This window comes from Falco punctatus (genome assembly GCF_963210335.1).
Source record: "Falco punctatus genome assembly, chromosome: 9".
Taxonomy (NCBI): domain Eukaryota; kingdom Metazoa; phylum Chordata; class Aves; order Falconiformes; family Falconidae; genus Falco; species Falco punctatus.
In genome coordinates, this window is record NC_137589.1 from 29,891,122 (window position 1) to 29,915,058 (window position 23,937).

Genomic DNA, 23,937 nt, shown 5'->3' on the forward strand with positions numbered 1-23,937 from the left:
GCCTTTTTGGGGAGACAAAGCCAGTTCCCCTACTGCTTTGGAAGGCCCTGGGGGCTGGCCTGTCTCTTTCCTTCTGGGGGCAGTCACAGGCCTGTGCCCTGTGCCACCTTCCCATGCCTCCCTGCCCACCTTGGCAGCAAAGCTTGCTGTGTTAGTTCTCAGTCAGCACCTGGGCGGGCACCAGCTTGTCTCATGATGACAGTGGCGTTGCTCCCATCACCCTTGCTCAGCCAGGGCTGCCCTCCACCTGTCTGCAGCGACAAAGGGAGGTAACAGTTGCTGAGAGTAGCTTTGGACACCACCGGTGCAGACCACGGCTGCAGCCCAGGAATATCCTCACTCTGCTCAAGAGCCAGGCCAGGAATGCAATCCTAGACCACAGATGGTGTCTCCTTGCAGACTGGCCAGCAATAATTCTGCGCAGGCAAGAGAAGAACACAAGTTACCTCCTTAAAATTGCAAATATGGGAAGATGAGGCCAGGAGACTTGAGGGTTGTATATGAATGACTTTATTTAAGTATGCTGGGCACCACCAGGCAACATGGTTTGGACAGTGTGCAAGGGAACAGTCAGGCAGATCAAACAAATGCTAGATTGGTGACGGCACCTTTCTGTCCGGTCACTGCAGGTTACAAAATGGAGCACTGCTGCTTCTGCAAGGCCAGCAGAGGGGCTGCGGGGGGAGGGAGGAGCACTGGCACTGCCTGGGGCATGTGGTAACTGAACTGAGGGGTTTGCTGCTTCCCCTCTGCATACTGCAGCACACCAGCAAGAATGCAACCGATTTTCCAGCAGAAGGCTGAGCATTGTTGGCTCTTCTCTACCTGACAGGTTCTTGCTTCAAAAACAGTTCTGCTCTGAGTGGGGTAGGTGAACAACCACCTGGCCTCAGCTGGGAAGAAACCGCTACCACACCTGCCTGCCTACAGCCTCTCCAAGCCCAGTGGTGAGCCCTGAGATCATGGTTCCCCCAGGTACAACATGCTGCTTACATTCATCTCGGCTGGGGCAATGCAGCAGCCCTCCAGCTCTCACCCCACCTCTGCACTTGAGAGTGACCCCGCGGTGATGCATGGCAACGAACAGGGGGGAGGGGAACGGAGGAACTGCCACCGAGCAACTCCAGCTCCACTGCTACTGCCAGGTACGGCAGAAAATTAACAAGGGGAAAAAAACCCAAGAGAGCACCAAATAATGCGTAAGAAAAACTTAAAGGGAAACGGTGGCATGCCCCAACACAAGCAGGTCTGTAGGCCTGCCCGTGGCTGTAAAAGCAGTAGAGCTTTTACGTGCAAGAGCTTTATGCCATGGCAAAGGAGCCGCCAGGGGAGCAGAAAGGCATATGCTGTACAGTAGAACACAGCCATTGCACCAGCTTCCTGCTCGCAAACCTGCTGCTCACACCAACATCCTGGTAGTTTATCGTCCTCTCATTTAGCATATTCATCGAGAACAGCCATACTCCCTAAAGAGCAGTTACTGGGTGGTGTCGCAGGGCTGGCTGGCTATTCGGCTAAGCGTGTGTGCTGTATGCAGTGTCAACATCAAACAATAGACAGCTGGCATTCAAAGAAGACCCAAAGCGTAATTCCCAGGTGCTGTGGTCAGTATTTGAGATACCTTCAGACATTTCAATAAATAAAACAATTCTTACATTACAATGCACCTTTCCAATTATTATTTTGCCCCAGAATGGATAAAGTACACAAGAGTTATGCCTGGCTGCAAACACATGCTCCCTTTGCCCTGACGTGGCAGGAAGGAGGGAAACAGCCTGGACTCTTTACAGAGAAAGAACATGAGAACTCAGCACTGTAAATCTTGGCAGGTTGAAGGGGAACACACAAGTGCCTTCACCCCCATTCCAGGGCACTTGCTTCCAGAGGAGAAAAGGTATTTAAAACAAGGTACGAGAGAGTAACCGTCTAGTACAACGACAGCTGATCAGATTTGCTTTGTTCTACTCCATGCAATACAAACTAAGTCCTATCACCAACTTCTCCAGCTGTGGTGCAGACCCACACATCAGGCTAAGAAGTTACGCACACATACGCACACTCACACACCAAAACCAGTGGGGGCAAATGGGCTTAACTGTTGAGAATGTGCTTTCTCTTAATAAAAAATGTATTAAAAACAACTTCCAAAACCTACTGATGGTGAAGACACTGCTGAGGAAGAAAGTAGCTATGGGGCCTCAGCTATGTTTCCAGATGATCCAGGCATCGCAGCTGGGCTGACGAAAGCCTGCACGAGCAGTCTGCAGTGGTTGGTTCCCTTCTGGCTTGCTAGGCAGTTTCTATAAGCTGTTCCCTTTGTTTTTGCTTGCTTGTTTGTTTTACAGTGACAAACGTGATTGCGATACAGAAATTAAGGGACTGAAATGAAAAAGGAATGAGCCATTCTGGAGAAATTCAGATTGGTATGTTCTCCTTTCCATTAAAAAAAACCACAACAAAAATAAAATAAAAAAATAAGAAGTTAGTAGTACTAATACAACCCTCCTGCTGCTGTTGTCTTTGCTCAGTGACATCGGGGCATGCTGGCGCACACACACACACACACAGGCAGCTCTCAGACACTCGGACTCAGAAAAGCGAGTTTAGAACTGAAGTGAGTCTTCAAGGAGACTGAGGACAGGTCCCAGGGCTAGAAGGTCTTTCGGTGGATGGCACGAGCTCCGTCTTCTTCATATTCCTTTTTCGAAACCCACATTTTCTTAAAGGTGTCCAGTGAGGCCAGGATAGAGCCACTGGGGAGAGACAGGCACGTTATGGGTTAAAGGAAAATCCGGGGGCACTCTCATTATATCCCTGCACGGGAGAGCTGTTTCTGTTGCTAGACACTTCCCCAGGTCAGAAAGGTGCTGAGGCTCCCAGTTATCCACAACAGAAACACTCTAGACAGTCACTTCCTCTCCTGTTAGCCTGGAAGGTGCTGGCATTACAGAGCCTGGCGCCCGCCGCCCCCTCCCAAACGACCCTCTGATTCCTGCTCCAGTAACATGCTGAGCATCAAGCAGCTGAACAGCGAAACCCTCCTGATGCACCGGACCAGAAGGGACAACAGTGTGAGGGCTAACAGGCTGTGACTCCCCGGCCCTCATCCCACAGCGAGACATGTCAGTGTGCAGTACGTACCCAATCCACGTGGAATACAATCTCTCCTGAGGAGCCGATATCTGGGAGAAAGACAGAATCAGTCAGTACCTTCCCAAGCTCCAGTCTGCTCCTCCTGGCACGCTGCTCCCATTTCACTACAGCTAACAGCAGCAAAACACGGGTGTGATCTCTCCTACCAAAAAGGCACCCAACAGCCTCTGCCAAAACAGCCGCTGTGGTCCAGGGTCCTGGACAGGGGTCACGTGTCAGAGGAGGCACCTTCTCAGTGATGAAACCAAACAGGTTTTCATCACAACAGCAAATACTGCTGGGCTGTCTTAGGTAAGTAATTTCTGGTTTGAAGCAAATGGCAGCTGCACTCTCAGCATGGTTCTTTAAAGGCCACAGAACAACACACGTAGTACATGATAAACACAGAAGAGATTGCTCCTACCCTTATTTTGACGTCCTTCGGAGCTAGTTTCTTCACTTCACTCAACAGCCTGTCACCAAAGCCTACACAAGACGGAAAATGTGTAGTGTGAGCCCTCAGCAAAATCCCAAGTTCCATCTACTAACTATGTGGACATGTCCCATGCAATCCTATTCAAATATCCCACTCCAGATCTCACAGAGAGACCAGTTTGGACAGACACAGAACACAGTCAGCGAGGCAACGGGATTTTGTCTCACTCTGAGACCTCAGACACCGGCACAACAGGCTCTATCCCTCCAGCAGCAACTTGAGACGAGCAAACAAGATTTCCAGCTAGGACCACTTCCTCCCCTGGGCATTCCTCCTGTGCCCAGCCCATTTGTACAGGGGAGCTGGGTTTGAACAGGAAGACAAGGACCTATCTGGAGATGTCCACCTGCGGGTAACAGGGTGACAGGTTCTGGCAGAGGATATCTTTAAGTTGATGGGGACCACCAGAGCCCTGAGGGGATGGGTAGAAAGCTTTTTGCATATACGTAGCTGATGCTTCATGCAGTACCACAGCTGCTGGACTCGCATCACCTAAGGTCTCTGGTATGCAAGAGCCTTTTAGTACCACCCTGAACTACAGCAGCAGGAATGAATGCAGCGATTCAGTCCTGACACAGACAGAGTGATAGGAGGAAAACATCAAAGCCCTTCAAGCCCAGAAAGTGATGTACAAGGGCCCAGGCATCTTGCATATCTAGAAGGGTATGACCAGGACACAGAAAATGAGACAGTAACCTGCCCTGAGAGAGCAGAGTTCCCACAGCCCTCACCCCACAGGACAAGTTTGAGGGCGATCTAGGTTATCTTTCCTGTTTCCACACAAGAAGGAAACAAGACACCATGTATGTCACAGCCCACCAAAAGAGGAGAGGCATGAACCTTTGAAAAGCGTGGAGCCTCCAGACAGCACGATGTTGGAGAACAGCGTTCGCCTCAGGTCCATGTCTGATTTTTGAATGGCAAAAACAAGCACCTCGTGGAGTCCTTCACATTCCTCCCCTATCAGGTCTGGCCGGAACAGCAGCTCCGGGGCTCGAAAACGGGCAGGGCCAATCTGCAAGGGAAGAAGTTAGTACAGAGGGGAAGAGAGCAAAGTGTGGCTCTCTTCACTGCCTGCAGTTTGGGCCTTTCTTAGGTGAAACTTTCAGAGTAACAAAGTTTCCTGGACATTCACGCTGCATCACTAGCTCCCAAGTGAATGCCAGTCTGGCATACTGCTGCTGGAAAAGGCTCTATTTCCCTTTGCAGATTAAAGAGATTAAGAAGCTTGCTCAGCCCCATACAGCAGGCAGAAAAGGGAGCAGCAGATCCATCCCTGGCGCTGGAACCAAGACCTGTATTTCCCTTCCTTCAACCATTCCGTAAGGGGCTCAGTCTTTGAGGAGCAGTCCAAACTCACTCTTCAAAGCAACTGTTTCGGCCCCTCTAGGCAGGACAAAAGCCACATACAAAACCACTGCTGAATTTAGTGAGCTGATAACCACCCACACTCGTACCTGATCTCCGTAAAGATTTGCTAGATCAGAGCCTGCACTCAAACAGCTCAGAGCCCCCATGGTCATGTTGCATCCTTACCCAGGATTCTAGTAGTAGTTGTGAGGTTCCTAACAATCTTTTCTTCCCCTAAAAATTCTAGTGCCCAGTCAACAGCCTGGAATGAGTTCTGCTCTTTTAAAGTTATTCCCTCCCACCTACCACCACATTACATTTCCCGTCTTTAGACGGAAAGCTATTCTGGAGAGAAACCCTGTGCTTCACTTCAGGCATCCTCTGAGGGTGGTCCTTACAAACCTCAATAGTGCTTCCATCTGGCAGGTAGTACTGAGCCTTCTCTGTCTCCAGAGTCTCATCCTTCTGGGGGTTTATTGACAGGTAGCAGGCACGCTGCAGAAGAAACAGTCAGGGAGAAGAAGATGAAAAGGGTAAACATTAAATTGCCTCCAATAAAATACTTTTCTTACCAACAATCAAAATCCATGTATCCCTTTGGGGAGACCAATTTCAACAGTACTTTTTGCTGGGGAAAAAACCTTTTGGGTTTGCATCAGGTAAAATACCTATTCATGCTACAGCTCCGTGTGATGATTAGAGACATCATGGATGCTTACACCCCCTCTAGCTGCTGCTCACCTCTTGCTTCCAGCTCTTTCTCACTGCTTAAAAGTTACCTCCCTCTAGCACAGATGGGGTAACTATCCTGTGAGCACTTCCCACCTACCTAGGGCAAAGTAAAACAAGCACCTGAAACACCTTTTGTGACATTAACCCTGTATACAGGTGGGTTCAGGTAACTCACAATGGATTAGGAGTGCAAAGAAAGTCCACCATTGCATTTCAACAGGGTAAACAACAGCTAATAGCTAACAGCAAAAATTTCTTATTACGATTAAGCTGCTCATTTCCTATTGCCCACCTACATTTAAACTTACAGGCAACAAAATACTCTGACTCTTCAAACTGCTCCAGCACCCCATATTTTTTATTCCACAGTAAGCTTTGTTATTCCAAATGGTCATAATTTGAGGATTAAAAAAAAGTTATCTAAACAGAATCGCAGAAACATTCAGGTTTGAAGGGGCCTCTTGAGATCCTCTAGTCGAACCCCCTGCTCAGGCAGGGTCAGCTAGAGCAGGCTGCCCAACACCATGCCCAGCCATGTCTGGAGTATCTCCACAGATGGAGAATCTACAAACCTCTCTGGGCAACCTGAGGGTATTTGACCATCCTCACAGTAAACCAAAACACAGAGAACAATGATTCCGCTGAAGTAGGTATTAAGGGTTCCCCTTTTAAGGCAATTTCTCCTCTAGACTTTTCAACATCTCCAAATTTCTTCCCCAGTTTTTTTCCTCTTAAAAAAAAACCAAAGCCCAACTCAATTCAGACAGACTCCAATAGATCATAAGCAGCTTTTGCGACTGAGAAACTCCCACGTACAGGATCTCAGCTTTGTGCTTGCCACAGTGCCTTCAGGCTGCTAATCCAAACTTTTCCAGAGGCAAGAAAGCTGCAAACGTTAAGAAGCCACACTCAACCCCTCAGATTTGCAAATCAAGTGACAAATGGCACCAACATCACAGAAACCTCACTGCTATTCCAAGCACATATATCCTAGAAATCTGCAACACTTTCTGCAGCTAAAATTAATCTTAAAGCAAAAGGTATGGGTCGGAGAGCAAACATCAGGTTCTTTCCTCCCTTCTTCAGCAATCTCACTGGTGAGGATAGTCAGTATGCAAAGTAGGATTTGGCTCACTTTCCCCTGCTCTTTGTTCCCTAAGTGTATAGTCCAGAGAAGAGACTGTACTGGTGCAAGGTGTTGTGTTTAATAGTCAGCACATCTTTTAATAGTTTCACCACCCAAAATGCAAAGGGAGCCTTGGCCATTTATGAAGCATACAAGACTCTTTTCTGTTCTGTAAGGCCACTGCAATTGCACTGCAACTGATGCTTGGTACAGAACAGGCTGCTTCTGAAACAGAGTTCTCCAGCAAGCCTCCAATCACTAGATCTTCTGGTCTACAGGTGCTGCAGTATTTGTACAAATCAGCTTTTTCTGTCATTCAGCAATCAGCACTTGTAGAACAGAGTAGCTAAAACCTACAGTCCTGTGAAGTCTCCTGCTGTGGGTAACAGGTAGAAGCCATTCAGCTGTACCGCGACATGAAGTACAAGCCCTGCTCCCTCAGCCCAGCCATGCTGACCTACAGCCATGCAGAGCAAGCGCATGATTTCCACTATGGTTCTTTGCCGGTAGGTCACAGGCTCAAGAATAGCTTAACACTCTGAAGCCCTAGCACGGGCTGCTGACTCAGCCCAGTGCTACCTGTGGCAACCACAGCTTGTGATGGGGCCCGCAGCATGGCAGCAACTGCCAGGCATCAGCCACAGCAACCACAGCCAGCACTGCCCTGAGAACTGACACCATGTACTGAAGGTACAGATGTGCAGGCAACCGCAAGTGTCACACAGCCTTGCTGAAATCAAGATCGCAACTCATCCATGTGTGCATCATGCTGTGAGCAGTCACCAGCTCCGAGCTACCCTCCGTCCCACCTCTGTCCTCCTCCCTTGGCACACAACAGAAGCCAAGGTAACTGCTTTGCGAGTGACCTTAATCATGCTTTTCCCAACTGGTGCATACCTCTAAGGTCATTAAACACTGCAGACTCTACGAAGAGGGGAACCTTTTGTAAACGTGAATGCTGTGAGTGAATTCTTTCACAAGGGTAAGGGGGAGCAACTTGCAATATCCCACTTGTGTTCCCTACCTGCCACAGACTTCAGAGACCCTTACCCTGAAGGGTAAACAAACACTAGTGAAAGGTATGAGACTCTTGAGAAACTGCAGCACAGATAAACAAAACAGATTCTGAACCACCAGCCTGTCTTCATCTCCACGTTAACAGCCTCTCAATAGGGATTAGACGCAACCCTGACTATATGTCTCCCAGAATACAGGATGACTGAGGTTGCAAGGGACCCCTGGAGGTCATCTTGTCCACCTCCTTATTCAAGCAATGTCACCTACAGCAGGTTGCTCAGGACCATGTCCAGATGGCTTTTAAGTATCACCAAAGATGGAGACTCCACAACTCTCTGGACAACTTGTGCCAGTGCTTGGTTGCCCTCACAGCAGAAAAGTTATGTTCAGACAGAACCTCTGTTTGTGCATCTTATCCTGTCACTGGAAATGAGAGCCTTGCTCTGTTTTCTTTGCACCCTCCCTTCAGAATTTTCTACACATTGATGAAATCCTTCCCAAACTACTTCTTGCAGCTCAACAGTCCCAGCTCTCTCAGCCTTTCCTCCTATGAGAGATGCTCCAGTCCTTTCATTATCTTAATGGCCCCAACATCCCTTGGGTAGATAAAGGAATGAGGTGTGGAGCTAGGTGGGCCAGCACTTCCTACTAGATTTCAAAAGCCACAACCTCCCTTGGGCAGAAATCCCTTCTTGGACAAACACAGAAACAGACAATAAATCACCTCCTTGATGGTCTTGACAATCTCAAACTCAGAGGTTGTGTGGAAGTCATAGCCTTCCTTTCGGAGATAGAGGCGCAGGAAGCGTGAAACATCACGGCCAGCAACGTCAATCCGCATGATGGAGTGAGGCATGGCAAAGCCTTCATAGATGGGAACCGCATGGGTAACACCATCCCCGGAGTCCAGCACCACTCCTGTAGTCCTCCCAGTTGCGTAGCTAGCAAAGGGGCAAACAATCAAGTCAGAACAGGCAATTCAAAGTGGCCACAAGCATGCAGCACATCCAGCGTCAACTCAGGGAGCAGACATTTCACATGAACAGGGGCTAAAAAAACCCAAAAAACCCTAGGTCTCATCACAGTTCAGCAAATTCCCATAAACTCTTTATTACAAAAATTAAAATTGAGTTTCAGTTCTTGCTTGAAAAGGGGGTAAGTCTGACACCAGTGTGGTCTTCCACAGGGTTTTTTTGGTTTGTGAAAAATGGTTTTCACGGCAGCATTTCACAAGCACAGATCAAAGATGAATGGCACTTACAGGCTAAGCACAGCTTGCATGGAGATGAATAGTGCTGGCACATTGAAGGTCTCAAAAAACACCTCAGCAGCACGCTCTCTGTTCTTGCGTGGGTTTAGGGGTGCTTCTGTCAGCAGCACAGGATGCTGGTAAAGAAAAGAAGAAGCTGTGCTGCCATAACCAGGAGGCAGCTAGACACGCGTTCGTGAAATTTTCTGTTTATTTTTTCAGTTTAGGAACCACTGGTGCAAGAGAACAAGTAGGAGGGAGTAATTTCAGCTACTGAGCTGTATTAGACTGTGAATAACCTGTATTAAGTTGGAAAACCAGGAAGGTTCTGGTCTAGTTATGAAGTGTTAGGAAATCTACTATGTGAGCAACCCTACCCCATGAAGGATGAACAAGATGACTCTCCACCAAAAGTCAGCCAGATTAGCCAAAATACACTGACCCTAAGAAAGGGTGAAGGCCTACAGTTTTGGCATGAGCGGGCAGAAATATTCCTGCTCCACTTATATAACTTATTGCTCTCAGTCATTTAATAATTTTTGGTCAGCTCTTTCCAGACCATGGAATTGTGGTTTTCTCCTTCCTCACTTCAAATCATGGGACTGCTGAGTGGATATGCCTGTTGCCCAAGCAGAACAGGAAAAGTTAGCAGCACTTGGCCTAGAGCAGAATCATTAAGACAGTGTGAATAACAAATGCTGAAAGTCAGATTTTTAATCAGGCCAGAACATTAGATCTGGGGAAGAATTCTGCTTAGACACTTCTTGTGCAGTTACCTCCTGGGATGTGAAAGATCCTAATTTAACAACAGACAGATTTAGAAGGAAAAGCAAAGGAAAAGTCCCAAATCTTTCCTGGAGTTCCCAGGCTCCCGGTGTTAATACACACACTGAATGACACCTGTGCCATTCCGTAATGCAGTATCTCACCTCCTCTGAGAATGTCTGAAGCTGGTCTTTTGAATACACGTACTGCCAAATGCGCTCCATGTCATTCCAGTCCTTCACTATGCCATGCTCCATTGGGTATCGGATCGTGAGGAGACCTCTGTGCTCCTGAGCAAATAGAAAGGGCAACAAAGCATACCTGTCAGAGACTCAATCAATCACATTTCTGAACACTATGATTTAATGTCAAACTCACTTACTTTGGATTCCACCAAAAGACAACTTATCTCTAACGTATAGGGCAAACCCCGAACATTAATCACAAACATCTATTCCCAAGATGAAACAAGGCCTTTTTATACCAAGTAGGAAAGTCTGGCGTTTGCAGAGCACATTCCATCCTAATGCTTTTCAAGCCAACATACAGACACCTATCAAAATGGTACTTTGTTCTACCAGCTCAGTCTTGATATAAAGCATAACGGGGTGGTATTGGGCAATGTAGTTCAGAGGGCTCACAAGAAATGTGAGACCATAGGACGCATGCTGACAAAAGCAGGACTGTGGAAAGCCAGGTTCTTGCCCACACCAGGGAGATAAAAGGCAACCAAGCAGGGTCTGTTTCTAAAGTTCCCAGTCAAAGAGATGGGGATGTAACCATACGGACCTAGAAGTAGCCTAGAAAAAAAAAGAAGATATAGGAGGACTTGGGGAAAATGGTCTGCAGTAAGTTAGGAGTGACAATCCATTCTGCTCTTCAGATCTGTATGCAGATACCAAGGAGCCACAGCCCTTTTAAGCACAAGCGCTACAACCCCTCCTTACAGCAGCATGCAGAGATATATGGAGAAACGCAGTATATAGGTTTTCTTACCTCTGCCTTTGGACCTATGAAAATGTCCCCTTCTAAAGCACCAGCCATAACACGAACATGCTTTGGTCTCCCCACACTAGAACAGAGGCAAGAGTATAAATGCTTCTAGAGGAGAGCACTCAGCCACACAGAAGGATTAATTACTTTGTGTTCCCCTCTGTCCTAACCAGTACTTTCTAAAGCAATAGGGGAGCCTGGGGGCACTACCAGGTGCAGACAGATCCAGGTTTGGTCCAAGATAATCTCAGAATCAGCAGTGAAGGGAACAGATTGTAGACAGAATTGGCAGGATATAAGCCAGCTGAGTCTGGCCATACTTTCCCTGATGATTCAGGACTTCTTTGTTCCAACAGTGCCTGGGGTGGACGTGGCTAGACTGAGCAATGGTCTGAGCAGATAGATCCACATAGTGTTGCCTGACCTCAGATTAGACACTTACAGTCCCATGCCCACCTCACCATACAGAGCACATTGCTCAGAACACAAATATACTCATTAAAAACCCAACCCACTGAAAATAAAAGCCAGTGACCGTTCAGAGTTCCTGATCCAGCAGTGCCCTTTCCAGTAAAACTCTCAGAAAACTTCCAAGGAAGTTTAGCAGGAATCAAGACATCAGGCCACATTTCAAAGAAATATAGAGGTCTTCACACCTCTCATCCCAGCTTTATCTTTTTCCTGGTCCTTTTCCTCATGCCTCACGACTAAAGCATCTTACAGCTTTGGCTGGGTGTTAAGCGTGACAAAGTGATGTCATCTTTTATGGTGTGTCCCCCCAGAAAATCTCATAGTACTTAATAGCAGAGATCTCCTCTCCCTGATGCTTCTGTGCAGCAGGCAAAAAAAGAATAACTCATTTCTTCAATTACAAAACTGAACGATTCTTCCCATTTATGTATCAAATAACTGGTACACAGTACTAAGGACTTACCAAGACCAGCAGAATACTTACTAGTTTGGAAAGCAGTATTTCGGTATTTGATCGCCTGCAAAACCCGCTTTAATCACACCCGAACCCTGTGGAAGCAACAGATAAATAAATGAGCTTATCATTCATTCAGTCATCTTTGCAAGTTTTAAAGGAGTAGCAAAGTACATCGGCAGTGCCGAATCCTCTCCTTTTTACTAGGAATAAAGCTCCCCATGGACCGATGCTCCAGGCAGGGTTGGGGATGGGAAGGTGCCAGCAGGCCAGCTTGGTCACTAGAGGGGAGTAACTGGCACCCTCCCTGGCAGCAACACATCACACACGGCACAAGCACAGAGGGGCACCCGGAGGGTCCTCGTGCTGCTCTGGGTACACACCCAAGTGCCACTCTATACAGGCAGTTATCTTTATACCCTGTGCTATTGCTAGGGGTGCAGGAGGCTAAATCTAAGTTCTGCAGTTTTCTATCAATCTCAAATACCCTCTGGGTTGAGGAAAGCACTCCAGAAAGCCAAGCAAGAGCATGTGAACCCTGCCAGCTTCAGGGGCCACTGCTAAAAGAGGGAGGATGAAAGCTGTAGGCCTCTCAGAAGAAGCAGATTTGGAAAGGATGGAGCAAGGTGGGTAAAGTCAGAGAAAGGAGTAGGCAAGGACTGCGTGAAACAGGTTGGAGCAGACACTAGGGAAAAGAACGTCAGGTGGTGGATAAACTAACTAAGGCTAAGGAGGCATGTCGCAGAAACGTGGTCAGAAAAGACACTGGAAACAAACCCAGACTGGTGTCTGGAAAGAACAAAGGTGCCAGTCAGACTGCAGGGGGAAAGGCTGGAGGCAGGAAGAGCGGCTGACAGGATAGGGCTTGTTTAGAAGGGACAAGGAAGAAGAGATTAGGTATGGCAGTCAGAGAGGCACAAATCCAAAAAGCCTTCTGCAACATTCTAAACAGCACAAGCAGCAAACACAGAGTAGGTAGAACCAGCCACAGGGAGGCCCTGGCAGGGAGTCAGTGCTGGGCATCTGGCCCCGCAGCTCCTGTTCCTGTCGGTATCATCCAGAAGTATCCTGGGAACCCCATCATCAACTCGGATCCATGCTGACTCCTTCCCCTCCTCCATTTCGTCTCCCTGCATAAGGGAATGACATCTTGAAACAATGAGCAGCTTGCAGAAACACCCAAGTTTTGCTAAGGAGCAGATTTTCATAGAAGCTCCCCAGATAAGCTGTTTCACTGGTAATCCTAGACTATCATGGGAGCAAGCTCTTCTGCAGAAAGAGGTGCAGTTCTGCTTTACTCCATACTGGGAGCAAAGCATGTGAGTTTGCAACAAAACCTGTGACCTGTGAAGCGCCCGTTCACACTCAAGAGCTCTGCAGCAGGACTGCTGTTTCTGAGGCCAAAAAGACATTTTGGCTGCCCAGAGCATTTTAAAATGAGCAGTGACACAACTCCTCTACCACTTTTCCCTCCCTGCCACCTCTGCGTAGGTCAGCATCACCACTTTCACTCAGAGGCTGAGGCCAAATGAGTTGCTCGAGACTCTGGCAGACAGACAAGCTCTGGCTACAGTGGTTTCTGGTACTGCCGTCCCAGCTGCCTGCCCTGTTCCAGTGCCGGAGGTTACCAGCCAGAGCAGGCTCAGCAGAAAAGAATGTGGGGTGGCTCCAGCCTCTCCAGTTCAGAGTCTAGCGCCTTATTCCCAAACTACTTTCATCAGCAGTTTCAGCTAAGGTGCTGGGCTTTGCACAGAGCATGTGTGATCTGCCATGAGGGCTGGGGCACTCCTGCCTTAAAACTGCCAGTCAGATTCGCCAGGATGCATCTGTAAGACATGATTATCAGGAACACCCTGCAAACCAGACCTAGTTAGTTATAAAATGTATAGAAGGTAGATTACTTGAATCCTTGTCTCCTGACAAAACACCTGCAGCCGGGCTGGCTCAAGGAGTACACCAGAGCTGGCACTGGGGCAGGACTACTCCCTCTGGGCAAGAGGGACTCGGCTCCAGTTGCATCCCAAGGTCTGCACTAACAGGTACCAGTGTGACAAAGTGGCCTGTGAAGTGTTAAAAAGACCTCCCTTTAGACAGACTCTCTTCTGGCTATTCACTTCAAAGCCAAGGAAGGAATAAAACTAAACTATTGTTGATTTTCCTTATTATAGCTTATAAACAACTCTGTACCTGTGAAATAATACCATCTTTGTAGCAAAGGAGCTGAATCAAACACAGTAACATAAAACTACATCAGAATATTGTGCTTATTTAATATTTTATTCAAGATAATGACTGATCTTGCCTCTAGCACAGTCTGCTGCTGGCAAGTGGTTTCAGGAGAACAATGATGTTCTTATTTTAACACAAAGATCGAAACTGTCTTATGCCAGGCCAAAAATTACCCAGTGTATCCTAGTGAGATTCCCAGCAAGTTATGCATTTTAAGATTTACATACTGAAGTTCAAAGTTAACTGAACGTGTCAGTAGTTCAGAACTCCTAGCTGAAGTCAAAGACAAATTACTGTTTTGAATGTGCTGGTAGGATGGGACTTCAACACAGTTGTGCTTCCAAGTGCCTGGGAATAAAGCAAGCACAGCTGTTTGCTATCTCCGCAGTACAAAGACCTGACAGCACTTTCTGACCTATTCAATTATTCCTAAAAACATTTTACTTCTTTGAAGTTATGTGTGCACTGAGTAAATCTATTTATTCCAGACCAGTCTGAGATTCCTATACAATGAGAGGAAAAGGTTTAAATTTTGAAATAACTCTGGGTGATTCAGAAGATTTAGAGTAAAGACCTGTTTTTTCATCTTTGTTTCAAATAAGGAACAAACCATGCATCCTCACTTCTGCTACAAGCTCTTATTAAAAAAAAAATAGATGTTAACGTCCTTCCACCAGTAAATGTCCTGGCTGGGCTTTCACGATGTTTTATTTGGTTTGTTTCTTTAATCTGAGCAAAAGAATAAAAGAAGAAAGAAAAACCATGTCAAATGTCAAGGTCAAGGAAGATTGTCATGGAAAATTCTTGTGAGTACCTTGAAGTAACTGAACATGCCTCTTCTGCTAGCTCTGCAGCTAGTTGGTTATTGATTCATTCATCTTGATGCATTTAGGACTCAAATTTAAATGGAAATCACCAACAGTCCATCTGCCATGTAGTACTTTTTATGGGGAGTGCACATTTTGTATTGTTGTAAAACTATTTTATTAGATATACATTTTATAAGACCAAGAACAAACCAAAGACAGAACGGTCCTTACTGACAGCTCAGCTGTTTAAAATGCCATCACTTAAGACTACAAAGCCAAATTTTCTCCTATTTTATGTAAACAGAGACAATTCAATGGATTAGGCCACAGCTGAACCATTCTGTCTATTTACATGTACATTGTGTTCATCAGGGCTTCCAGAGCATTTATTTCAGGGAGAGCTTTCTGGAGTGCAAGATGGTAACACAACTCTTGAAAATTACTTATTAGACAATGAAGAGGATTAAGGGTGTGCTGAGGTACAGCTCCAACCTCTCACCATGTATTACAACATTCCCCTTACAGAAAACATGCAGCTGAGCATACTGTTTGGTAAGAGGAAAAAAACCCTCCTTGTTGAGTTTTTAGCAATATATTTTAATGCCCTTTTGGAAGGCTCCGAGAATCCAGAGCATGGCAGGGAGATACTGGGACTGGGCACAGGGGCGGTATGTCTGGCTTGTTCACTAGATCAGTATCTCATTTCCCCTCCCCACCATCCCATACATAAGCACACATGAGAATAAGACAGGATAGCATGCAGCCTTGAAAAGGTGTCTGCAGCGCTCTGAGGAAATGCAGGAATGAGGCAGCAGGAACAGCAGTACCTGCTCTGTGCAGCTCCACTTCCCATCCTGCATGAACTCAGAAGAGTACCAAAAATGCAGTGTCACCGACAAGGCTCTTCGGCTGCCAGCATTAAAGGCAGATGTCACAACAACTGCTTCATTCTGCTTCTTGTTTAGGCAGGGGATGGGGTGGGGGGGGGCTAATTTATCAGAGAGGCAAGAAGAAGAATTAGCTTTTATGAAGGCCAGCTGATAAAACGAGAAAAGAGACAGTCAGTTGCTGGCACACAAGCTCTTCCTCAGGTCTGAAGCAGCGATGGCAATCATTATGCTAAATAATGACAGGATATGCTGAAATTAGATATAGGCTGCTATTACATGACTACAGCACAACAAAGTCATCCTCAGAGTGCCTGGAAATAATGGTTAGCTGATCATGTGATGCCACAACAGGGGCAGTGCTACTCCAGTCATTTGTAAGAACAATCAACGTAACTTATTCTTTAACATCTCAAATAAAGAAGATAACATGTTTTTCTCCACATAGTCAATTCAAATATCCGTTAGATATTTTCCTTCAATGTCTAACTTAAGTCTCTCTGCTGTGATTCCAGGGGAAGAAACAAAACCAAAACTGTATCAGAGAGCTCAGGCTGCAAAGAAGAAACTGGGATCAATAACAAAGAAGAGGTCAGAAGAATAATTGGCTTGGTCTCAGAAGACTGACCATCATTCAGCTTATGGGAGAAAAAAAAAAAAAGTAATACATTGAAAAGTGCTAGGCTAGCACGTCCGTATGTCACATGGCAAAAAGATTCAGCAGAAATTAAGATTATGGAGAAAGAAGGCAGTGCAACACTGACCCTTCGAAACAACAAAATCTGAATCGCTGGCAATGTAAGTCAGAAGGGAGGAGCATGAATCTGTGACTCAACACTGAAGGAGGTTCCCTCCAAGATATACTCCCCACCCCTTGCTGGATGGTCCTCTCTCTCGGGAAGCCAGCATGGACAGACCTAATCAGAACTGGATCCAGAAGTACCTCACCAAGGCATGCAATCGCTCTCACTCATCTCAGACTGAGGCATTACCCATGCAGGTTGAAGGTCTGCTTGGAGCCAATGAGAAGCATTATCAGCTATGAGCTGCCATCTGCAACACCACACCCCACTGTCAAATTACGCTGATGCAACCCACGTTGGGAGCATTCCCTTCAGGAGCTCGGCCTCCTGCAGGCTTCGGCACCGGAGTCCATGCCTTGGGTGCTGGCACTCCCTCGCTGTGACTGCTGGGCTGGATGCGCCGGGTACAGGTGGCTGGCACTGGGGGTGACTGTCCCCCTTTCACTGGGCCCGTGCCCGGGGTGTTGGCCTCAGGGAACCATCTCCAGCATGGTCCAGCTGAGAAGAGCAGACCCCCTCGGAGCATGCCGGGAGCCTGGCCAAGGCCTGCCCCAGAGCATGCTGGGAGTCTGGCCAAAGCCAGGCCCAGCAGCCCCCATTGTCCCCCAGGCACAAAGAGGGACAAGGCGGGGCCGCGAGGCGGGGGCGCAGCCCCACCTGACGGACAGATCTAGCCACCAATCAGCACAGGTACACCCCGCGAGACCGGGGCGTGAGGCGCCCCTCTCCAGCAGGTAACGGCGGGTTGCCCCCACTGACTGACAGCCGCCCCAGCCAATGGGGTCGCCCCGCCCCTCCCAGCCAACAGGCATCTCGGCGGTGGCGGGGGCCGCTCCCCACCAGCGAGGGGCAGCAGCCCTCCGGCGGATGACAGGCAGACACCGCAGCCAATCGCGGCGCGCCGATCCGCGGCAGCCCCGCCCCAGCGGCTGCCCGCGAGGACGCAGCGTACGGCGCTGTACGAGGGCCCGAGGCGGCGGCCCGGCCGGCGAGGGGGGGGCGGCGGGCGGGGCGCGGCCGTCCCCGATGACAAAGGGATTGCGGCCCGCGAACCCTTCCCGCCCTCCCAGCTCCAGGGACGCGCGGCCGCCCGCACTCACGTTGTCTATCACGACGGGCTGGTTCGCTATCACGTCGTAGGACTCCATGGCGAGGACCCGCCGCAGCCACCCGTCAGGGAGCAACAGCCCAGCCCTCGGCGGCGCATGCGCAGAACGGCGGCGCGCAGCGGCATGGGTGATGTATTCCTCTGCCTGCAGTGCCTGCTGGGAAGTGTAGTGCGGGCTCCGCGCGGCGCTTGCCGGGAAGGCGCGCCGGGAGCGGGGCATGCCGGGAGGCGTAGTGCGGAAAAGGCCCGGCTGCGGGAGCACCTCCGGCCTGTAAATGGCCTCTTCAGCGTGAAACCCCGGTGCCGTGGTAGGTGTTGTGTTCCAGAGCCTGTGCGCTTCCACCAAAACCCGCTAGATTTCGATTTGCTGGTTTCCCGTTTAATAGACTTCCACCCCCCACCCCCAATTCTTCTGATAGGGAAAGAGAAGAGATGATCACAACACCTTCTTCAGAGGGAATCTATCACTAATGAAAGTGTTGTACTGTCCCATCGTTTCATGGGATCATCTCTACAGAGCACCAGTCATGCCGCATCTGTTCTGTCTGAGTATTGCCTTGTTTCTCTGCGTTTTTTGAGGTGTGGCAAAGAGAAAAGAAGTTTCTGTACAAAGAACACGCACATAGTAGGCATTCTAGCATTAAACAGCACACTCCGTGTTGTTTTCCGTTTGCTACATGTTCTAAAAGCACTTTGGATGATCGATGACTGAAAAAGATGTTAAAATGATATGGTTGCTTGAAACTGAGCAACAGTACTGGGTCTTGAAATTAGTTAAAACGAACGTCAGTGCCAGTAAGCATACACAAAGACTGATTCAGAGCTCACCTGTCTTGTCTTACATCTTTCATGCAGACACTGGGACTTCTCTTCTGCAGTTTCTACCTTTAGCCCAAGCAGGTAGTCTCATCTCAGGTATTTATCTTTAATGTTTTTCACCATTCACCTAGTGTAAAAAAGGGGGGTTTTGTATAACAGGATGGATGGGTTTCAATTATTTCAAGACCTGTATTGTATCATCTCAGTAAATGTCAGGAGAGACTCATTATGTGTGTATTCAGCCAATACAACATTTCATATGTGACTGTTATATTTACCTTCTCAGTGGACTGTAACTGATTTCTTGGGCAGATGTCACAAAAAGTATGTCACAATAACGGCAGGAGTGAAATATTGTTCGTTGTGGGAAGCAATGATTCATGAGAATACTGACTGCTCACCTCCTTTCTCAGTAGAGAGTCATTTGTCTGCTTGTCAGCTTCTTGACTATATGTGATCTAAAAGGTACATTGTGAATATTGGTTTTAGAATAAACTCTCAGCTATTTAAATGAGAAATGCAACAAGCAGGAGTACTCACCCTGTCCTTTCAGCACTTTATAGATTTTTTCCTCTCTGCTGATTAAAAAGCAGGGCACTGCTCTAGCAAAAACCTGTAGTACTGTTGAGCACATGCTGGCCCACACATGCATACAAAGCTTCATATGACCACAGATGTAGTTGCAACTCAGAAATGATCCAGATCTTCAGTGTGCTTAGTACACAAGCTAAGATCCTTGACCAGACAGCCCTTGAACCTCCACCTACTTGCATAGCTTCACAGCTGCCTCTGAGGTACCCACAGATATGGGAAGGTGCATGGGGAGGATAAAGGCACAGCAAAGACTGGAGAAGGTACAAAGATAGCAGCATCAAGAGCTGTAAGAGCAGTAGTCAAGGGTTGTAAGACTATTAGCTGGCCATGTCTTGGAGCACAGCTATGGTCCCACAGAACCACAGGGTTATGAACAGCACCGAGGTGAGTGCCCAGCCTCACGCCCAGCTGGCCCGGGCCCTGCTGCACAGACAGCCCAAGTCAGACAGAAGCAGCTCCCGATCTGCTGCAATTCACAGTCGCACTTCTTCAGGTAACGGTGCATGGGCTGGAGCGCCGAGGCAGGGGGCGGCTGCGGCCGGGGAGCTGCCCCGGGCCGGGCCCTGCCCCGCTGTAAGCCCCCTGGCCGAGCCGGGGCCAGGGCAGGCGCCCACCAGGCCTCGGCCCCTGGCCTCCCGCCAGCCGGGCCCCCTGCCCGTCTGCTGCCCCTCACCCTGCCCCACGGCGACCCGTCTTCTTCCCTCAGGCCCACCCAGGTGCCGATACCCTCCTGCCCCCCCAGGCCCCCCCTCACGCCCGCGGGACCCCCTGCACCCCGCGCTCCCCTCCGCTCCTCGCGGGGCCCCGCCCTCGCCCTTCGCCCCGCTTAACGCGGGGCCCCGCTGCTGCCGCTAGAGGGCGCGCTCGCGGCGTGGCGTGGAGGGGGGGAAGAGGCGTGGCCGGCCTCCTCGCCGCGCGTCGCCATTGGTGGAACTTCCGTGTCACTCAGCGTCGCCAAGGCAGCGGGGCCCGCCCCCTCCTCCCGCAACGCAGCGCCGCGCCGCTTGGGCCGGGCCGGGCCGGGCGCGCGTCGGGCCGGGAACGGAGCGGAGCGGAGCGGGCCGTGCAGCGCTGGGACCAGCCGCCTCCGCCGCGCCGTCCCCGGGACATGGAGGGCGTGCGGCCTGGCGGGGCTCCCCCCGCTGGCGGGCCGGGTTCAGGCTCGGGGTCCGGCTCTGGCTCCGGCTCTTTCCCGTCGCTCTTCCCGCCGGGGCTGCACGGTATCTACGGCGAGTGCCGCCGCCTCTACCCCGACCAGCCCAACCCGCTCCAGGTCACCGCCATCCTCAAGTACTGGTGAGGCGGTCGGGGCTGCGGCCTGGAGAGGGGCGGGGGCCCTGTGAGGGGCTGGGGGGGAGCAGTGGGGCCGAGGGCCCTGTGAGGGGCTGGGGGGGAGCAGTGGGGCCGAGGGCCCTGTGAGGGGCTGGGGGGGGAAGCAGTGGGGCCGAGGGCCCTGTGAGGGGCTGGGGGGGGAAGCAGTGGGGCCGAGGGCCCTGTGAGGGGCTGGGGGGGGAAGCAGTGGGGCCGAGGGCCCTGTGAGGGGGAGCAGTGGGGCCGAGGGCCCTGTGAGGGGCTGGGGGGGGAAGCAGTGGGGCCGAGGGCCCTGTGAGGGGCTGGGGGGGGAGCAGTGGGGCCGAGGGCCGTGGGAGGGGCTGGGAGGGGGGGGAGCAGTGGGGCCGAGGGCCCTGTGAGGGGCTGGGGGGGGGAGCAGTGGGGCCGAGGGCCCTGTGAGGGGCTGGGAGGGGGGGGAGCAGTGAGGCTGGGCGGAAGCAGTAGGATCAGGGCCTTGTGTGGGGCACTGGGGAGCAGGGGCCTTGTGTGGGGCCGAGAGGGCTTTGGGGGAGCAGTAGAGCGAGGGAGGCCTAGTGGTATTGGGAGGGGCTTGTGGGGGGGACAGTGGGGCTTGGGGAGGGTTGCAGCAAGGCGAGAGGAACTGGGGGTTGCATGCTGAGTTTGTGATGAGATGCAGGAGGTTTGGGGATGTGTGGTGGGTCAGGGAGAGGAGGCACTGGGAATTCAATTGAGTGTCTGGGAGGTGTATTTGGGGGGGTTCCTGGGAAGGATGTGCTGCCAATAGGAGGAAGGGTCTAGGGAGGGATGCAGGAGGATGTGTTGGAGTTTCTGGGATGATTTGGAGCTTTCCTGAGTGAGGGATGACTGATGCAGGCCTTGGCTGGGGCAGGCCATGGGAAAAAGGAGTGTGTGTTACTCTGTGGAGGGTTCCCACAGAAGGTAGGGGGCTGGAGCTTCTCCTCCTGGACAGGAGGCACGAGCCCTGTCTTCTGGCCTGGAGCTTGGGGTTCGAGTATCACCAGTACTGACCAGAGTGAACCTGCGTTCTAGCCTCCATCCTTAACGATGCGTGTTGTGTGTATACCCATAAAACCCATGGGGCAGAGCCAGCTTCTTTTGCCCTTGCGTAGCCATTTGTTATCACAGACTGCAAATCTGCTGCTTACCATCTCTGCTGACACAGTGTCTGACACCAGTAACAGCAGTTGTTTATGTGGGAGAGTGGCATGAAGGAAGTACTTGGATGTTTAGCAATCAAGATAAATGTCTAGCATCTAGCCCTGTGCAAAGTTGAGTTCCTTTTGCTTTTCACTGCCGCTTTGCTGCTCAGACCCATCTTCTGGGCCTAAGGAACATGATCAGGTCATGCCTGAGTGTTTACTGTACCTGTTATTGACCAGTCCCTACTCCAGCATTTGGAAGAAGTTTAACAAATGCTCAACTTCTTTACAGAGTTCATTTTAACCTGTATGTCTCTATCTGATTGAGTCCCGAGCAATAGCAAAATAATATCCTTCCTGTGTTCTGCTCTGACAATCAAACTGTTGCTGTTGTCTTCCAAAGAAGTGTTGGTTTTTTACATGTTTGTAGCAAGAAATATGCCTTATTACTTAAACCCTTATTACTTAAAGTTGTTTTATACTTAAACTGACAGAGTGAGCTGAGATAAGATGTTGCAACTCTGAGACCTCAAAATACAAATAACTTCTTAATCATCTGTGTGGGTCAGTATTGCAGTACTTTGGTGGTGGTCTGATCAGTCTGGTTTTACACCTGTTTCTAATTTTAGAATTTCCAGTCACCTTGATTTGGGAGTTAGCACATCTTTTCCATCAGCAACTTAAAACAGTACACACTAGGATGATGTGTGTGGGATGGAGGGAAATTTAGGTCTATAATGAAGAATGGCAGAGACCTTTGTTCAGGAAGAAATCTTGCTGCTTCTTCGCTTAAGAGCTGATGATGACTTGACTGCAATTGAGCTCAATCACTAGAAAAACTACTATTGGCAGTGATGGCTGGTTGCAAGTAAGAAGTAATGTGAAGGTGTGTTTATCCTGACATTTTCCACTTAGCAGTTCTTCTGACTGTCAGCTCAGCCAGCAGCAAGAGCTGAGAGCTTCACTCGTAGAAATTGGAGATGAGCTTCTTACTGCTGTCCTGTGCAGGAAATTCTTGTGCAAGGTGGACCCTACGTGGACACTACAGGTACTTTCTCTCCCTTTGTTAAGTGAAACTTGGAGCTTGGTTTTGTCAAGTCTGGTAGAATGAATTCTGCCACCGCTCACTCTCTGCTAGTCTGTCCTCCTCTGCCTGAGCTGCCAGCTAGTAGTTGGTTCAGATTAGAAGAGGAAATCGCTGAACAAAGTTCCCTGCCTTAGGAGAAATATTGTAACACTAATCAGCTTTTGATTATATGTATCAGTTTCTCTATGGTTGACAGCAATTTTTTTTGGTCAGGAAGCTGAAGTTGTATTCTTTGGCTTGCACGACAGAGCAGATCCTTAATTTGTGATGTTGGAGAATCTGCAGAACCAGATACCTATTAAATGAGGGGTTTAGCTATGTGGATTATTTAATAGAACTAGTCTTTTTTTTAAATGCTATTTGCATATATTGGGAGGGAGTTTGTGATAGCAATCAGAACTTCTTGGAAGAGTTCCTGGCTGTATTTATAAAGGCCATGTGCTGAGAAGGAGTTCTTGCTGTTGGTATCCAGTATCTGCTTTTATTTTTAAAACATGGTTGAATATCTCTAAGTAAAATATCTTGATGTGTAGAATTGCTGGTGAAAAAACAAATTTGTCCTTTCCTTGGTGACAGGCTTTGAAATAGGCAGTATTCAGGCTGGACTGTTGGTTTTTCATCACCTGTCTTGAATTTGGGCCATGTACTCAAAAACCAGTGCGCTGACCTGTGGTCTGCAGCTGCTTGGGAATCACAGACTACTACTGAAGGGCTGTCAAAAGGTAGCAGTGAAAAGCAGTCCTGTTGTCAGCTGCTGGGAAGTGAGTACAAACAGTCCAGTAAGGACTTTTCAGGGTGAATGGATTGGGAATTTTCCAATTTTTTCCCCCCACTGTGCAGCTGTTTCCTCTCTGCCCTCTTTGGGTTTCTCCTTCCTTAGAAACTTCAGAGTACTCTTAACATCAGTGAAAAGAAGGATCTTGGTGGAGATGCAAATACCTGGTTTCCCCCGAGGCTGCCCTTCTTGCTCCTGAATGAGCTCCATGAATAGAGAATGTAACAAATTTGTACTGTACCTCTGGCTTTGAAGTTGGGCTCTTCCTAATAAAATCCTCCAACGCTTCCAGCTCTTTGTGTGAATGCGTGTACTGATATGTAGATTGCGATACAAGGTCGAACCCTGCAACAGTAGCTGTGGGCGGGAGGATGTACCTCAGCAGGCATTAGCGGTGCTCCACTAGCAGCGAAACCTGCCACCGAAACTGGATAAAACATCTGTGCTGACTAGCCTTTGCTGAGCATTATTGTCATGTGTATGTTATTAGCTGTGCTCCAGGTAGCTGGTTTAAAGCTAGTGCTGGATGCTCCTGCAATTGCAGCGATTTTGAGATAGGTATGTGGCTTGGATGTGTATTTTTCAAAA

At 49.1% G+C, this 23,937-nt stretch overlaps 2 protein-coding genes across 6 annotated transcripts in view; one reads left to right on the forward strand and one right to left on the reverse strand.

Annotated features, from left to right (window-relative positions):
- Positions 1-494: 494 nt before the first annotated feature.
- ACTR1A (actin related protein 1A) lies at positions 495-17,771 on the reverse strand. 2 transcript variants are annotated; one of them, XM_080403476.1, is made up of 11 exons: positions 17,614-17,771; positions 11,816-11,880; positions 10,864-10,939; positions 10,032-10,157; positions 9,115-9,239; positions 8,578-8,794; positions 5,381-5,473; positions 4,469-4,643; positions 3,557-3,618; positions 3,142-3,182; positions 495-2,753 (listed from the first exon to the last, which is right to left on the reverse strand). In XM_080403476.1, the coding sequence occupies exons 1-11, from the start codon at positions 17,659-17,661 to the stop codon at positions 2,651-2,653; spliced, it is 1,131 nt and encodes a 376-aa protein (XP_080259602.1). In that variant the 5' UTR covers positions 17,662-17,771; the 3' UTR covers positions 495-2,650. The 2 variants fall into 2 exon arrangements, with proteins under 2 accessions (XP_080259602.1, XP_080259603.1); XM_080403477.1 differs by lacking the exon at positions 10,864-10,939 and having other exon boundaries at positions 17,614-17,663.
- Positions 17,772-19,984: 2,213 nt separating this feature from the next.
- SUFU (SUFU negative regulator of hedgehog signaling) overlaps positions 19,985-23,937 on the forward strand; it is a 95,547-nt gene continuing 91,594 nt past the window's right edge. Inside the window, exons 1-2 of one of the 4 annotated variants that reach the window (XM_080403474.1) lie at positions 20,194-20,330; positions 22,406-22,535. In XM_080403474.1, coding sequence (XP_080259600.1) covers positions 22,468-22,535 — 68 coding nt within the window. In that variant the 5' untranslated portion in view covers positions 20,194-20,330; positions 22,406-22,467. Of the gene's footprint in view, positions 20,331-22,402; positions 22,536-23,937 lie in introns of all 4 variants that reach the window. The other 3 variants (XM_080403475.1, XM_080403472.1, XM_080403473.1) reach the window with 3 other exon arrangements.

Bases quoted from the DNA above. Each gene is read 5' to 3' on its own strand.
- ACTR1A (XM_080403476.1), bottom strand. From the start codon at position 17,661: ATGGAGTCCTACGACGTGATAGCGAACCAGCCCGTCGTGATAGACAAC. The intron at 10,940-11,815 runs GTAAGTATTCTG...CCTCTGTTCTAG, and splicing joins AAATACTGCTTTCCAAACTA to TGTGGGGAGACCAAAGCATG. The intron at 5,474-8,577 runs GTGATTTATTGT...TTTCTTCTGCAG, and splicing joins TTGTCAAGACCATCAAGGAG to CGTGCCTGCTACCTGTCAAT.